Source organism: Puntigrus tetrazona, chromosome 1 (assembly GCF_018831695.1).
Source record: "Puntigrus tetrazona isolate hp1 chromosome 1, ASM1883169v1, whole genome shotgun sequence".
Lineage (NCBI taxonomy): Eukaryota > Metazoa > Chordata > Actinopteri > Cypriniformes > Cyprinidae > Puntigrus > Puntigrus tetrazona.
Window position 1 is genome coordinate 11,678,048 of NC_056699.1, and position 15,423 is coordinate 11,693,470.

Sequence of the window (15,423 nt, forward strand, 5' to 3'; positions counted from 1 at the left end):
GATGTCTGTAAAAGATAAGACAGACAATTCGACAATTTACACATGCATTTTTATAAGCGCAATTGAAATTCATATGTATTTGTAACAAAGTATTAAAATAACACTGCTTCATACCTGAGCAAGGATCAAATAAGGACCTGGTGTGGCCTGAAGTTTGGAGGGTCATTGACGGTGAGGGCAGGAGGGCATCGACATTCTGGTCAGCCACTGTGCAGGATGGAGTTTGGAGGACTTTTTTATTAATTCTCAGACAACTAAAAAGAACCTTCCGAAATGACTTTTTCTTTTCATTTTGAATTCTTCTTCCTTTCCATATCAGAGCTTTTAGGAGCACCATTCCACTCTGACTCAGTGCAGGCTGCAGCTGGGAGGAGGCATTAAACACTGGAAATCTGGTCTGTTGACATCAACCAAAATTATTATGAAAATAACTTAAATATGGTATCTCATTAGCTCCTACTCATATTACTGCAGGAACACTAGCTGTAAAGCAGGGGTGTCAAACTCCCTGCAGAGTTTAGATGCAACCCTAATTAAACACACCTGATCCAGCTAATCAAGTACTTCAGACATGCATAGTATATGTGTTTTAGCAGGGTTGAATCTAAACTCTGCAGGGCTCCGGCCCTCCAGGAATTGAGTTTGACACCCCTGCTGTAAATTATGAAGTGAAAAATGACTTTAACGCAAGTTTCAAAGCAACATCTTACATCTTTTCATTAGCCTAAAAAGTAACCTTATAGTCTCAGACAGAGAAACTAATTTCTCATAAATCTAATAATATTGGCATGTGTTTCTTTTTGACTGTAGCACAGCAATCTTGTGGGTGTATTTTTTTACTAGCACTCCTGTTTCTGAATAACGCCTTCCAAACCCTATATTATTTATTATTATTATTATTTTCCCTACTTTCACCTCATCTACGGGAACCTGTTGGTAGGAGTGGTGGATTGATTTCCACTGTATCACTAATTTAACTAAAATTCACTAATTAATAATTCAACTTAGTCAAACAAAATAAACCTACTGGTAGGCTATAACAGCCGTCATATCACACCTTGCCATCCCCACCTGATGCAAAGAATAAAATGTATATTACACAGAAGAAAGCTTCCAGAAAGTCTAAAAAGTTGCTCACATGTGAACTACACGTTTTGACCAACAGGGTGCACCATTATAGCAGTTTTAGCAAACCAGGGCCTGATATTAGTATGCCCTGTGGACAGAACATGGATGAGGCTCGCTTTGAACTCTTTATCTGTTTTGTGTACCATTCACATTCTATGAAATATAATTAATAAGCAAATAATTAATAAAAAAAGCAGACTGTGTTAATAGGCTGTGTAAAACTTATAGGTTGTCAAAAATGTAGAAAATTCCAAAAAGGGAAAATATATGGTGTTATGGGTGCGGGTTAACGGAAATTACAGTTGGCAGATTGGTTAATATTGCATGTGTCTTGACGTTTGGATGCATTTTTGTGGGGAGAAGTGGATGGAAACCTCAGTGTATGTGTGTGGGTGGGACACAGGATATCTATCCCACAGCACTCAACCATTAGTATCACACTCACATAAACATGAAAAATCTAATAGAACTGATCCCTGGACATAAACACGGTCCCTTTGTGTCAGGTATTGACCTTCGCTCATTGGAAATTATTGATCACATTCTTTCAAGAGAAAGACAGCCAGAGTAAATCTGCGTGCAAGTGAATTCCACACACAGACATTATGAATATAAAATCAAAAGCGTGGCTTGTTTTATGAATCCCTGTAAATGTGTGAGCAGTGTTTCTGCAGCGATCAAAAGGGCTCTAGAGATTCTAAAAGGAAATAAATAGTCATAAATGCAATATCTCCATGATCCTTTTTGCAACCTGTTGCTTTTGTTGGGCACTTCAGCTTTTTGCTGTTTAAAATAATATTAGAATAATATTAATGTTTACTATTAAGAATTTAGTTTATTGGACATTGCCAAATCAATAGTTTTATCCCAGATTCAGACTCTTTTGTCATAATTAAAATAATAATAAAAAAAAAAAAACACTGTATGGTGAATAAGTCACCACAGTTCTGTACACATTGCTACTTCTCTTTACTCCAATTAAATGTAAATTTCACACAAATACAGTCTCCACAAAATATAGGGATGTACTAGAAAGGGGGTTTATCTGTGGATTGGTGCTCTGAGACACAACAATATGAATATAAAAGCACCATAGGCAGGAAGTAAGCTAAACAGCCATTTGGCTGAGCTTTTATCTAAAGTGACTTTTTTTTAAACAATTATACATCAGACGTCAGCGGTAATCAGAAATATTTGGCTACCAACATTCTTCAAAATATCTTCTTTTGTGTTCCACAGAAGTCACAGAGGTTTGGTAGAAGATTAGAGTGAGTAATATTTTGGCATTACTACTCCATTATGCACATGGGAGCAAAAAACTAATTTTCTACGTCTTGACCATCCTTTAGAACTGACTTAAGGGCGGCCACAGGCAAAGCCTCAAAGACCAACTAAAAGCTACTCTGACAACCAAAAGCAGAGGTCATTTCCTCTATTTGGACTAGGCGCACTGTGCCTAAGTGTACAGGTTCAGACAGCCGAATTTTGTCTATGATTAATCTGTTAGCCTTCTAAAAGCACAGATGGATGTCAAAAAGGTTTCTATTGCCACAAAAAAAAGTCTGTATCAGATGCAATCAGAACACTTGTTTGTATGAATGTGTTTTGTGACTATAAATTATGCATCTGCAGATCCGTTGGATATCGAATCTTTGTAGGTTGATGGGGCCACAGTCAATATGTAGGCTATCCCTATAGAGATTATAATTATAATGGGTTCTAACTGCACCTCTTATGATGGAGATTTAAGAGGGAAATGTGTTTTCATAACTAATGATGTATATTCCCCTAAGGCCACTTCAGTACAATCAGTCTACACGGCTCATCTAAACCAGGAGTGAGTTTGTTAGTCTGTGTGTGTATGTGATCAGGTTATAAAGCATTATAAAAGCAAAAATCTGTGATTGTAAGTAAGAAATCCGTTGTTGAGGTTTTTTAACTGTAAACTGTTGCTTCTAGCATGAATAATAACACCTCTGTCAGTAAAAAAAGCTCATTCCCTGTTGTTATAACATCAAAATCCTGACATGCTGCATGCTGCATGTTAATGTTGCTTGAGCTGTGTATATTTCTCTTGGGATTACTTGAAATATAATAACATCATAGATATTTTAGCATAATTTTTTTTCTTAAAGATTGATTTGTTTTTTAAAAACACAACATTTTTCACTTAGTGAACAAGTCATGTAATGCTATATGTAACGCTATATTGAAAAAACACTCATCTACATTATCTACATGGATAACCTGACTTTAAGTAAACTATTCTCTTAGCTTCCCAAAAAATGGATTTATAAAGAAAAATCTTTAAATGAAATTTTGAAAATGCAGTTTATATGTCAGCTGAGAGTCGGGGGGTGAGAGAGAGAGAGAGAGAGAGAGAGAGAGAGAGAGAGAGAGAGAGAGAGAGAGAGGGAGAGAGAGAGAGAGAGAGAGAGAGAGAGAGAGAGAGAGAGAGAGAGAGAGAGAGAGAGAGAGAGAAAGAGAGAGAGAGAGAGAGAGAGAGAGAGAGAGAGAGAGAGAGAGAGAGAGAGAGAGAGAGAAAGAGAGAGAGAGAGAGAGAGAGAGAGAGAGAGAGAGAGAGAGAGAGAGAGAGAGAGAGAGAGAGAGAGAGAGAGAGAGAGAGAGAGGAGAGAGAGAGAGAGAGAGAGAGAGAGAGAGAGAGAGAGAGAGAGAGAGAGAGAGAGAGAGAGAGAGAGAGAGAGAGAGAGAGAGAGAGAGAGAGAGAGAGAGAGAGAGAGAGAGAGAGAGAGAGAGAGAGAGAGAGAGAGAGAGAGAGAGAGAGAGAGAGAGAGAGAGAGAGAGAGAGAGAGAGAGAGAGAGAGAGAGAGAGAGAGAGAGAGAGAGAGAGAGAGAGAGAGAGAGAGAGAGAGAGAGAGAGAGAAAGAGAGAGAGAGAGAGAGAGAGAGAGGGGAGGGTGATAAACCCTGCAAACCAGATCCACCTCAAGAAGGCATTTTATCCCTCACTCTGCTCTTGCTCTCTCTCACACTTAAATTAATTTTCTCTCTTTTTCTGCCTGAGATGTCGTCTCTGCTGAGGGAGGAGATGGACAGAGTCTTGTTCAGACCGGAGGGACAGAAGCTGGAGGAGTTTATAGAAATAGAGGAGCAACAGCAAGGGCGACATTTTCTCTGCGTTTCTAGTAAGAAAAATCTATTTTTTGCACAATTATTTTAGGTTATATGGACCAAATTATTTTAGAAAATCGATGAGATGCTAAACATGCTCCAAACATCCTCAAGTTCATCTGGGGACAGGATCAGATGTTGTCTGTGGAAAAAAAAAAGAGACTTAAATATGCTTTATGGTTGATATGGTTTGATAAATAAAAAACAAAACCAATGTGTGTTTAGTATCTCAGGACAAAGAAGCTCAGATCTCAGTTGTGCTGTGTCGAAGAGGTAAGCATGCAAGGACCAATAAGCTGCAGAAATATGGTCTGGAGGACAGTTATGAAAGAACAGAGATTTGGGCGCTGGAAAACCTGCTGATTCTGGACGGCAGAGATGCAGATACTGTGAGTCGAGTTTAGCATTCATCCTCCTCCCTGTTGTGATTATACATGCTACTTAACTGCATAAAAACATATTTCAAGACTAAATCTGAGGTAGACTTCATATTAATGGTGTTGTCTTATATTAAGAAGTGGACTGCCTTCATTAGAAGATGTTTAGTTTGCGTATCTCTGCTGTGTTAGGACGATCCCTGCTTCTTGATGCATTTCGACTCGGTGCGGCCCGTCAGAGCAGTGAGCTGCGCTGCGAAATACACACTGGCCCGATGTCTGCTGGCCCTGAGCAAGAAGCATCACCACACAGCACTAAAACTTAAGAACTATGACTGGACGTACATTCAGCCCACTGCAATGTATTCAGATCGTGGCGACTGTGTTGTTCTTGCGCAGATCTGCTTCTATGCCTTTAATCTGGTGTGTCTTTCCTTGTGTCCCGTGCCTCTCGCATAGAGAGACATTTTTAGTCTTGTTTGAAGAATTTCTTTTGAACTGGTCCTAAAACTCTTGATGCTGACAATAAAAAGTTCATTTCAGTGTAACCTATAATACCCTCTGGGAGTGTACAAAGACCATGCTTTGTGTTTTGAGCACTTAGCCATGCTTTGAGCACTTAGACCTACAGTAATTGTAATATAACTCCACGGTGCGGTGAAATCCAATTTGTGCAAATGCAACACAAAAGGGTGTTTCTGATGTGCAATGCTGTGACTTGAATATTAAGAATTTGTATTTATTTAAAAGAGAAAGCAAATTGTGGAACCTGTTTTGCATGTGTTTTAGCTGATTCATAAGTCAAGCTGTAATATATTTAATCACATCAAAAACGAAACTGTGAGACAAACTTGTGAATATTACAGTATAAACTGTTTTAATAATCTTGTCATCTGGCGAAAAATCTAATGTTTTCTCGTTTCTTGTGTAGCGCAGTTTTTCTTGTCCTTGATGTTATTGAATAAAATACTGTGACATCCATCAATTATTTAAAGTCAATTTAACAAATTAAACATAGAACATTGAGCATTTGTCACTGTGTGCAAGACAGCTTTAATTGTTTGCATGCATAATATTCTTGTGACCAAATAATTTGGATATTGTGATGTATTAAAAGTAGGCAATTTAATTTAAAACATATTTACGGCGAAATGTAAGTCTACTTACCAAATATGATATAAATGGTCGTTTTTTTTATTAAAATAAACAGTTCGTGATTACAGAACAAGCGCGACTATCCAGCAAATGTAGTTTACCGGTCATTACACAAATATAGAAAGCCACGACTGGCCAGAATGAATTACGCCATTGAGTCGTGTAAAAAAAATACTATGAAAATATTATGTAAGAGCTTAATCGTGCACTACACTACAACCCTTTTAACTCAATACACAAATGACACTTGAGCCAAACCGCCATGCTGACGTCATACATCCCAGCAATGTTTTGGGTCCATGAATGGGGTGGCTAAAAAGTCGCCTGAATCAAAAGAATAAATTAATTTTACTTCCAATGGCAATGCCTTGTTTGTAATGAACATGAATTATTGAAAAATAAAGTATCGTTTTTTCTAAACGTATTCATGGTTCTGGTGAATTTATTTGTTTGTAGTTTAACTAGAAACTGAAATCTGGCGATAACGGCGCAGCGGAAACACGCCTGGCGCCAAATTTTAAGTTTGGATGATTGAACTGAAAGCTACTACGAAGTTCTTTGAGGTTACTATCACGTAAAATTTTGCAGAGCAGCACGTTTTTATTTTATTTTACGGATAAAAGGTTTATGGTTTGTCGAAATGTACATAAAGTCTATTGTACTAGAGGGTTTCAAGTCCTACGCCGAAAGGACGGAGATTAACGGATTTGATCCGTTTTTTAACGCCATCACCGGACTGAACGGCAGCGGAAAGTCAAACATACTGGACTCCATCTGCTTTCTGCTTGGGATATCTAACCTATCACAGGTCAGTTTTTAACACATAAAATATCATACACGTAGCCATATGTCTAAATCTGTCAGCTTTGGGATGTCAGTGGTTTGTTTGTTCAACGATTTGTTTTTGCTTAATAAACAAAACAAATTTCAGTGGTTCTGTTTTATAAATCACTTCTATAACTTTTAATCAGGAGAGATATTTCAGTCTATTATGGAGACAGAGCATGATAAATTAAGAATGGAAATAGTTTGCAGAGATTAAAAGGCAAAATGTTATGCTTTGCAAAATGTTATGTTTTGGTTTGTCCAACCTTGAAGGTTCGTGCCACTAATCTCCAAGATCTGGTGTACAAAAATGGTCTGGCTGGGATCACCAAAGCAACTGTGTCCATCACTTTTGACAACTCCAACAAGAAACAGAGTCCACTGGGGTTTGAGACGCATGATGAGATTACCATAACACGACAGGTATTCCTTAAGATCAGAGTCCGCTTCGCTTTCGCTGATGGTTAGTAGCACATCTCAAAGAGTGAGTTACACAGCTTGTGATTGTATCGTTTGTGTTGTGCAGGTGGTCATAGGTGGACGCAACAAGTACCTTATCAATGGTGTAAATGCAAACAATCTGCGTGTCCAGGATCTGTTCTGTTCAGTTGGCTTGAATGTTAACAACCCACACTTCCTTATCATGCAGGTAACCACCATTATCAGGAGCACTTTTATTTTAAAGTGAACGGCGGTTTGCAATTTATTTAACTTATGTAATGTTACAGGTCATTTCACAATTAAGCATGTGTGCCAGTTGTAGTTCTTTTCATTCCCAATCACTCCAATTGTTTGTTTATTTCAGGGGAGAATTACCAAGGTCTTAAACATGAAGCCTCCTGAGGTGAGATGTTTGTCATTTGAATATACTTGGTTGTGATCTGCTCACATTTGATTTGTTGTAATTAAGCTTCAAACTGATTTGCTCTTTACTGATGGATGAAATTGCATAAACATTCAGTGTCATTGCAATGTCATGTTTTTGTTTTCGTCTGTGAAATTTTTAATAATTGCACCGTTTTAATTCACAGATTCTGGCCATGATTGAGGAGGCGGCAGGCACCAGGATGTACGAATGTAAGAAGATCAGTGCTCAGAAAACTATTGAGAAGAAAGATGCCAAGCTGAAAGAGATTCAAACTGTACGTATATTTATTTTGTTACTTTATTTAAATCACCCAACAATTGGAACAACCAGTAATTTTTTGTGTATTTGTGTGAAACAGATCCTGGATGAGGAGATCACTCCTGCTATGGAGAAACTAAAGGAGGTATGCATTTTTATTTATATACAAAAATATTTTTGTATATCTTTGTCACATTGTATCCATCTTTCTTGTTTCTCCTCAGGAACGTGCGTCCTACTTGGAGTACCAGAAGCTCATGCGTGAGATTGAGCACTTGAGTCGACTTTATGTGGCGTACCTGTTTGTGTGCGCTGAGGAGACCAAGTTGAAGTCTACTGAAGACCTGCAGGAGATGCAGAGGTCTATCGCACAGCTGCAGGAGGACATGAAGCAGAATGAGGCCAAAGTGAAGGAGCTGAGCGCAGAGATACAGGAGCTGGAGCGTAGGAGGGACAAGGTAAGCAGCAGGGAACAGGAGCGTAGGGTAACATTGGTAACAGTCATAGGGTTTTAAGTGTTTTGTGATCACGTACATTAAACATTTAATGTGCATGTCAAAAACACAGTATAAAGTATAAATGCAAATATATTTACATATATATTTACAAAAGTTTTGTTCACTACATTTGCTAGCCAAAATGAGACGCTTGTGACAACCTTTAATCGTTTTCCAATACGCTCTGTTTTTTATATATATATATATATATATATATATATATATATATATATATATATATATATATATAGCCACAGTAATATCACGATAACAAGACCAGTATATAGTATATATATATATATATATATATATATATATATATATATATATATATATATATATATATATATATATATATATATATATATATATATATATATATATAATATACTTTGTGGTCTTGTTATCGTGATATTACTGTGGCTGAATCCTCTGAATAGCTTTTTCACTGCGAAGATGGCCTAACTGTTCTACTGCTCTAATTTATTAGAAATGACTTGTGGTCCTGTTGGAACCCATTTAAGGATCGCAGTCTGTTAAATGGTGTGGTGACCTTGATTTAAATAGGTAGGGTTTCTTTTACCTGAACAGGTTGGTAAACGTGTACTTGTTCTGTGGAGACTGAAGGTCTGTAATAGAGAGTGAAATGGTGGGTAATGGACTGGCAAAAGTATTAAGTCTTTGTACGGGAAAAGATTTTTGAATTTTTTATGATGCAAATTGATACCTGTTAGAAAAGTGTGCGGTTGATTGATTGAATATTTCTGTCTCCTATAATATTCCATTAGCAAGTCTCTTTTCTTTGTCTGTCTCTCTAGGAGGTTGGGGGGGTTTTGAAGACTCTGGAAGAGACCTTGTCTGAAGCACAGAGAGTGGACACAAAGGCCCAAAGCGCTCTGGACCTGAAGAAACAAAATCTGAAAGATGAGACCAAGAAGAGAAAAGAGCTGGTCAAAAACATGGAGGAGGTATTAGAGGAATAAAAACTTGCATCTCTTAAAAAAAAAATAATAATAAATTTAAACTTGCAATAAGCTTACAAATAGACTTAAAGTAAGTTTCAAGATATTGCCAGAAATCTATTTATATTTATATGAATGTAAATGTTAAAACTGCTAACTTTTATACTACTAGGATAAGAAGATGATGTCTGCTAAAGAAGTGGAGGTTGCCAAGGCTATGGATGGGCTGAAGGCCGTGCAGGAGGAAGGGCAGAAAGATGCAGAAGCGCTGGAGGTGGCCCAACAGCATTTTAAGGCAGTGTCAGCCGGTCTCTCTGCCAATGAAGATGGAGCTGAGGCCACACTTAGTGGCCAGATGATGACCTGCAAGAATGATATGAGTAAAGCTGAGACAGAGGGCAAACAGGTGACCTTTTTGACCTCTAACATCTGTCATTAAATCCAGTAATCGCAATGATGTAGGATTGTTTGTCCAATGTACACTTAAAAATTATGCCAAACAACTGATGATTATGGGTTAATACAGTACCATTCAAAGTCTATTTTAATGTATTTTTGAAAATTATTTTAATGCCTACCAAGGCTCTGTTTTAGAATTAATTTTTTCTTACTGCAGACATTAATGGATTTGGTTCTCAAGAAACATTTCTGATTATCAGTGTTAAGTTGTTTAATATTTAGGAAAGTTTTTTTTTCTTTCTTTTTTCTTTTTTTTTTTTTTCAAAAGAACATAATACATTTGAAATAAAAGTCCTTTGTAACAAATGTCTTTGTCACTGTAATTTAATGCTTTTTAGATAAAACAAAACAAGGTATTATGTTTGTAGGTTGTTTTTTGGTTTTTAGGACGATTGTGATTGTTTATGTTCTGTCTCTTAGGCTCAGATGAAACTGAAACACGCTCAGCAGGAGCTGAAGACTAAGCAGGCTCAGGTCAAGAAGATGGACAGTGGCTACAAAAAAGACCAGGACACAATTGAGGCTGTGAAAAAATGCACAGAAAAGCTACAGGCTGAAATGAAAAAACTCAGCTATGAAGGTACTGAATACATTTTGAATGTGATTTGAATGTGATGGTTGAATTAGGTGCAGTTAATTGAAGCCTAAAAATTTTTAATACAGAATTAAAGTGTCATATTAGTCTTCAAGACAGTTCTTTAAAACATTTTCAGATGGGCGAGAGGAGCATCTGTTGGAGCAGAAGAGGCAGTGTTCACGGGACATCAGTCAGCTCAGAGAAACCTACGAGTCCCTCATGGGCCACTTCCCCAACCTGCGCTTTGAGTATATGTAAGAACATGCAGGCCATTTTCATTTAGACTTATTTCTTATTTGTGGTCGAAACACTTTCATTCATATTGACTCCATGATGCTATGTGTATATGTAGGGATCCAGAGAAGAATTGGGACCGCAGTAAGGTGAAGGGTTTGGTGGCCAATCTTTTCACTGTGACTGATGTATCAAATGCTACAGCTCTGGAGGTGGTTGCTGGTGGTCGACTCTATAACGTAGTGGTGGACAATGAGGTGAGTTTTACTTTATAAAACATGTAGATGTCCTCATACCTTTTGAAAAGTAGTTTGTTTTTTGGTTTTCAACGTGCCTTTTTGCAGGTAACAGGGAAAAAGCTTCTGGAAAAGGGTGAACTGAAACGCAGATACACCATCATTCCTCTGAACAAAATCTCAGCACGTTCACTCAATGACAATGTAGTGCGCACTGCCAAAAACCTGGTGAGAGCTCTGAGGTGTTGTTGATTTGATTTTCTTTTATTCTCAGGGGAATTTTATTTAAAGAAAGGATTTCCACGTGTTGTGTTGCAGGTTGGGCCAGATAACGTGCACACCGCTCTGTCATTGGTAGGTTATGAATCGGAGCTGAGGAAGGCCATGGAGTATGTTTTTGGAACTACGTTAGTCTGTGACAGTTTGGACAATGCAAAAAAAGTTGCCTTTGACAAAGGCGTGAGCACCAAAACTGTTACGCTGGGAGGAGATGTCTTTGATCCTCAGGGAACATTGACTGGAGGTTTGTATGTGTTCATAACTGCACAACATAGTCTCACAAAAGTATTCAGGCCCAATATCAGTTCTCTGTTGATTTCAAAATTCCAAATTACATTGATTTATTAGTTATATATATTAATATATCTGTCTATATATCAGATCATGCATACCCTGAGAAATGACCCACTTACTGTTTGAGCGACAAACCCATAGCTACATCTTTGCTATCATTTAATTGTATTATATGTGTGTGTGACCTTTTATACTGGCCCCCCCAATCTTTAGTTCTCATTATCAGAATCAGCCACTAAAGATCCAAAGTGGTTGACCATAATCTCAGTTATGATACCTGTGGGCTTTTTATCTAGTAGACAGATGAGTTTATGGTCTAAATACATTTATAAGGGAAAGTAAAAAAATTGTGTTCTCTAATAACGTTGTGTGTGTGTGTGTTCGTATGTATGTGTAGGTGCACGTGCTCAGACAGCCTCTGTCTTGTCTAAACTGGCTGAGGTGAAGGATATTCAGGACAGTCTGAGGACTAAAGAGGCAGAACTCCGCACGGTAGAGTCTGAGCTCAGCAGCCTCAAGGGAACAGCTGAGAAGTGAGTCTCTGTACAAAATATAACTTCTCAAAATTCTCACCGAACAATCAGAACAAAAGCACAAGGCGGCAGAAGACTGAAATGTTGCTGTTCACTTTCAGATATCGTCAGCTGAAGCAGCAGTTGGACTTGAAGACTGAAGAGGCTCGGATCCTGGAGACCAAACTTCAACAGAGCTCCTTCCACAAGCAACAAGAGGAGCTGGAGCACCTGCGCAAGACCATCGGTACACACAAATAACACTTGTTTTTGGTTCTTTGTATATAAGCCACATTTATAGCTACATAATATGGGTTATTGCTGCTTTTGCTGGTCTTTGACTATCGGGGTGTTCTGCTTCTTTAGAGGAGTGCGAGGAAACTCTGCAGAAGACAAAAGAGGTTCAGAAGAAGGCGGAAGAGAAGTACAAAGTTCTGGAGAACAAGATGAAGAATGCAGAGGCAGAGAGAGAGAAAGAACTGAAAGCAGCCCAGCAGAAACTAAACCAGGCCAAGAGCAAAGCAGATGCCTACAACAAGAGACTGAAAGAGAAACAGCAGGTACTTTCCTGTTACGATGAGTAACCAGTCAGGCTCCAGACTAACAAAGTTACAATGGTTGTGTCACAACACAACAGCTTGAAGCTGAGCACTTGTGAGGGTTTTTTTTTGTTTGTTTTTTGTTTTTGTTTTTTTTAAATCCACCGGTTTCTTTCTGTAGGAGGCAGATGCAGTAGCTCTGGAGTTGGAGGAGCTGAAAAGGGAACAGACTGGATATGAGCAGCAGATTCAGGCTGTAGATGAAGCTCTCAAAGCCATACAGGAGCAGATCGACACCATGACCACTGAGGTTTCGGCCAATAAGGTAAAAAAATGACTTCTTTTGAGAGTTTAGGTATTTATGGGCAGACTATACCTTAAAAATTAACATTTTGGTAAATAAAACAGTTCTGGTATCTGGTTATCCCATTTATAATGTTAGTGAATTAAAACCAAAACTTCACAATATCTTGAATTATGTTTCTCAGAAGAAAAAGTTATTGATTTTTAGAAAGCTGTGTGGGTAAATGACACAATTGTAGTTTTTGGGTGGACAGTCCCTTTAAATGTGATGCCTTTAGTGCCATAAATGTTAACTGTGTTTCACTTCTTCTGTGTTTAGGAAGCAGTGCGTGCTGCACAGGAGCATCTGTCCCAGCAGAAGGAGGTGATTCTGGGACAGGAGAGAGAGATTAAAGGAAAGAGAGGAGAAGCAAACCGCCTCCGAGAGCAAAACAATGATGCTCAGCTCAAAATCAAAGAGCTGGAACACAACATCAGCAAACACAAGAAAGACAGCGCTGACGCCACTGCCAAGGTCAGTGGAAGTTAATGAGATCATTAGACACTAGAGTGTTGTGGATTAGACTCCCTCATGTCTTTGTTTGTTTAGGTGGCCCGCATGTTGGCTGAAAATGACTGGATCTCCTCTGAGAAGCATCTCTTTGGACAGCCCAACACTGCCTACGACTTTAAGACCAACAATCCCAAAGAAGCTGGTCAGAGGTTAAAGAGACTTGAGGAGACTAAAGACAAGCTGGAGAGAAATGTCAACCGCAGGGCCATGAACATGCTCAGTGAGGCTGAGGAAAGGGTACGATATTTGACCTCTTTAGTGACAGTGCTCTCATTACGTTATTACAGAAGTGCATCAAACAGATGAGAATAAAATAGCAGAGGTTTATCTTGGGAAAACTTGAGATTTTATATACAATATCTAGTTTTTTTTAGCTCTCCAAAACACATTTATTTGGTCATAGAGTGCATATTTAATTTACAGTTTACTGAGCAAATTAATTTAATAACAGTCACTTAAATATTGACTGATACTGTATGTTTATCATTTAAATAATGATGATCCTTTGTTGTTGTTTATTTCGTGGTGCCTTGCATGGTTTGGGGAGATTGGGACTAATTTTTGCTTTACTATTTTATTATTAGTATTATCTTCATTTACTTGCTTACTGATAATGATAATATGAATTTCTATTAGAAATGATTAATTACTATTATTATTTGTAAAATGTAATAACACTGTCTGCCTTCTTTCAGTACAATGATCTAAAGAAGAAAAAGAGAATTGTTGAGAATGATAAAGCCAAAATCCTGGAAACAATTGAAGAGTTGGACCAGAAGAAGAATGAGGCTCTCAATGTGGCGTGGCAGAAGGTAAAGTAACCACCCCATGATTCATTCATATTTTACAATTACAACTAGTAAAAAAAAGGTCCAACACTCATGCTGCATCTGGTTCAGTGAAATGTGTGATTTTTGCAGGTGAATAAGGATTTTGGCTCCATATTCTCCACCTTGTTGCCTGGGGCAAATGCTCGTTTGGCTCCTCCTGAGGGCTGTGGTGTCCTGGACGGGTTAGAGTTTAAAGTGGCTCTAGGGAACACCTGGAAAGAAAACCTGACAGAACTCAGCGGGGGTCAAAGGTCAGCCTTTGCCAACTCTTCTGCTAAAAGTAGCATATCATAAAATCAATAACCATTTTGGTTATGGCTCTCCAAGTCAACATTTGTTGGCCACAGATCCATTAGAGCATAGGATTATGGACTGGTTACTGAATATTTCCCTGTACATGTGCTATCCATTGACCATCTGATGCCTTTATTGCTTGTTTCAGGTCTCTGGTGGCACTTTCTCTGATTTTAGCTATGTTATTGTTCAAACCCGCTCCCATTTACATCCTGGATGAAGTGGACGCCGCTCTTGATCTCTCGCACACACAAAACATCGGACAGATGCTGAGAACACACTTTACACACTCACAGGTAATACAAGGAATTAATTATAACTTTTTCTTTTTGATTGTTTGTCAGTTTTCCAGTGTGTAACTGATTTTGATCACAACGTTCAAGGTTTGTTTTTTCATATTCGTTACAGTTTGTTGTGGTGTCTCTAAAAGACGGAATGTTCACCAACGCAAACGTGCTTTTCAAGACCAAATTTGTGGACGGCATCTCCGCGGTCACCCGCACAGCACAAACACATGAGGGAAAGGTTTTATCCCAGCGCACTCAGGAGAAAGCCAAGGACAAACGGCAGCGACAGATAATGGCCAGCTAAACACGCTTGCTATATTGCACAAATATAAAGATAGAAGCCAGATATATTAAGCTTTTGCTACTTTCGGTTGAGAAAAAGAAATTGCCTATTTAAGTGTTAGTACTAAGAGCTTTTTGGTTACATCTGATTTGTGCAACTAATGCATGTACAATTTCTATGTATATCATCATTTTTCTTTACCTATTTTAAAATGCTGTTGCACTCACATTTTCTCCACATTAATTGACATTATGGAGTCTAGTTGCTATACTACTTTTTTATTCTGTAAGTCTGTTCTTCTTTTCTCCGATTCCTTTTGTGTATTTGTTTGTAGGCTAATTTTGTGTTTTTGTATAAATAAAATCTACAAAAAAATTCTAAAATTGTCAAGATGACATCTTGCCCAAGTGTACATTAAAGAAAGCAAAAACATTTATTTTATAAACAAAATATTTGTTTAGCCGTACATTCACTACAAGAGCCTATGTCCAGTAGTCATGAATCATGGAATTTAATTTGCCAATATATAGAAGTCGTCACTT

General features: G+C 38.0%; 2 protein-coding genes across 2 annotated transcripts; both read left to right on the forward strand.

The window, feature by feature from the left end:
* The first annotated feature begins 4,108 nt into the window (after positions 1 to 4,108).
* On the forward strand, positions 4,109 to 5,815 carry exoc1l (exocyst complex component 1 like). Its single transcript, XM_043248539.1, has 3 exons — positions 4,109 to 4,273; positions 4,485 to 4,648; positions 4,829 to 5,815. Exons 1-3 carry the CDS (start codon positions 4,153 to 4,155, stop codon positions 5,093 to 5,095), a joined length of 552 nt encoding a protein of 183 aa, XP_043104474.1. The 5' UTR covers positions 4,109 to 4,152; the 3' UTR covers positions 5,096 to 5,815.
* A 491-nt stretch (positions 5,816 to 6,306) lies between these two features.
* Positions 6,307 to 15,238, forward strand: smc2 (structural maintenance of chromosomes 2). Its single transcript, XM_043251216.1, has 24 exons — positions 6,307 to 6,599; positions 6,890 to 7,039; positions 7,143 to 7,265; positions 7,422 to 7,460; positions 7,648 to 7,758; positions 7,843 to 7,887; positions 7,967 to 8,200; positions 9,058 to 9,207; positions 9,374 to 9,607; positions 10,081 to 10,240; positions 10,374 to 10,491; positions 10,590 to 10,728; positions 10,816 to 10,935; positions 11,026 to 11,230; positions 11,678 to 11,813; positions 11,915 to 12,039; positions 12,159 to 12,352; positions 12,513 to 12,656; positions 12,954 to 13,148; positions 13,224 to 13,424; positions 13,883 to 13,999; positions 14,108 to 14,268; positions 14,460 to 14,607; positions 14,720 to 15,238. Exons 1-24 carry the CDS (start codon positions 6,432 to 6,434, stop codon positions 14,900 to 14,902), a joined length of 3,600 nt encoding a protein of 1,199 aa, XP_043107151.1. The 5' UTR covers positions 6,307 to 6,431; the 3' UTR covers positions 14,903 to 15,238.
* Positions 15,239 to 15,423: the final 185 nt, after the last annotated feature.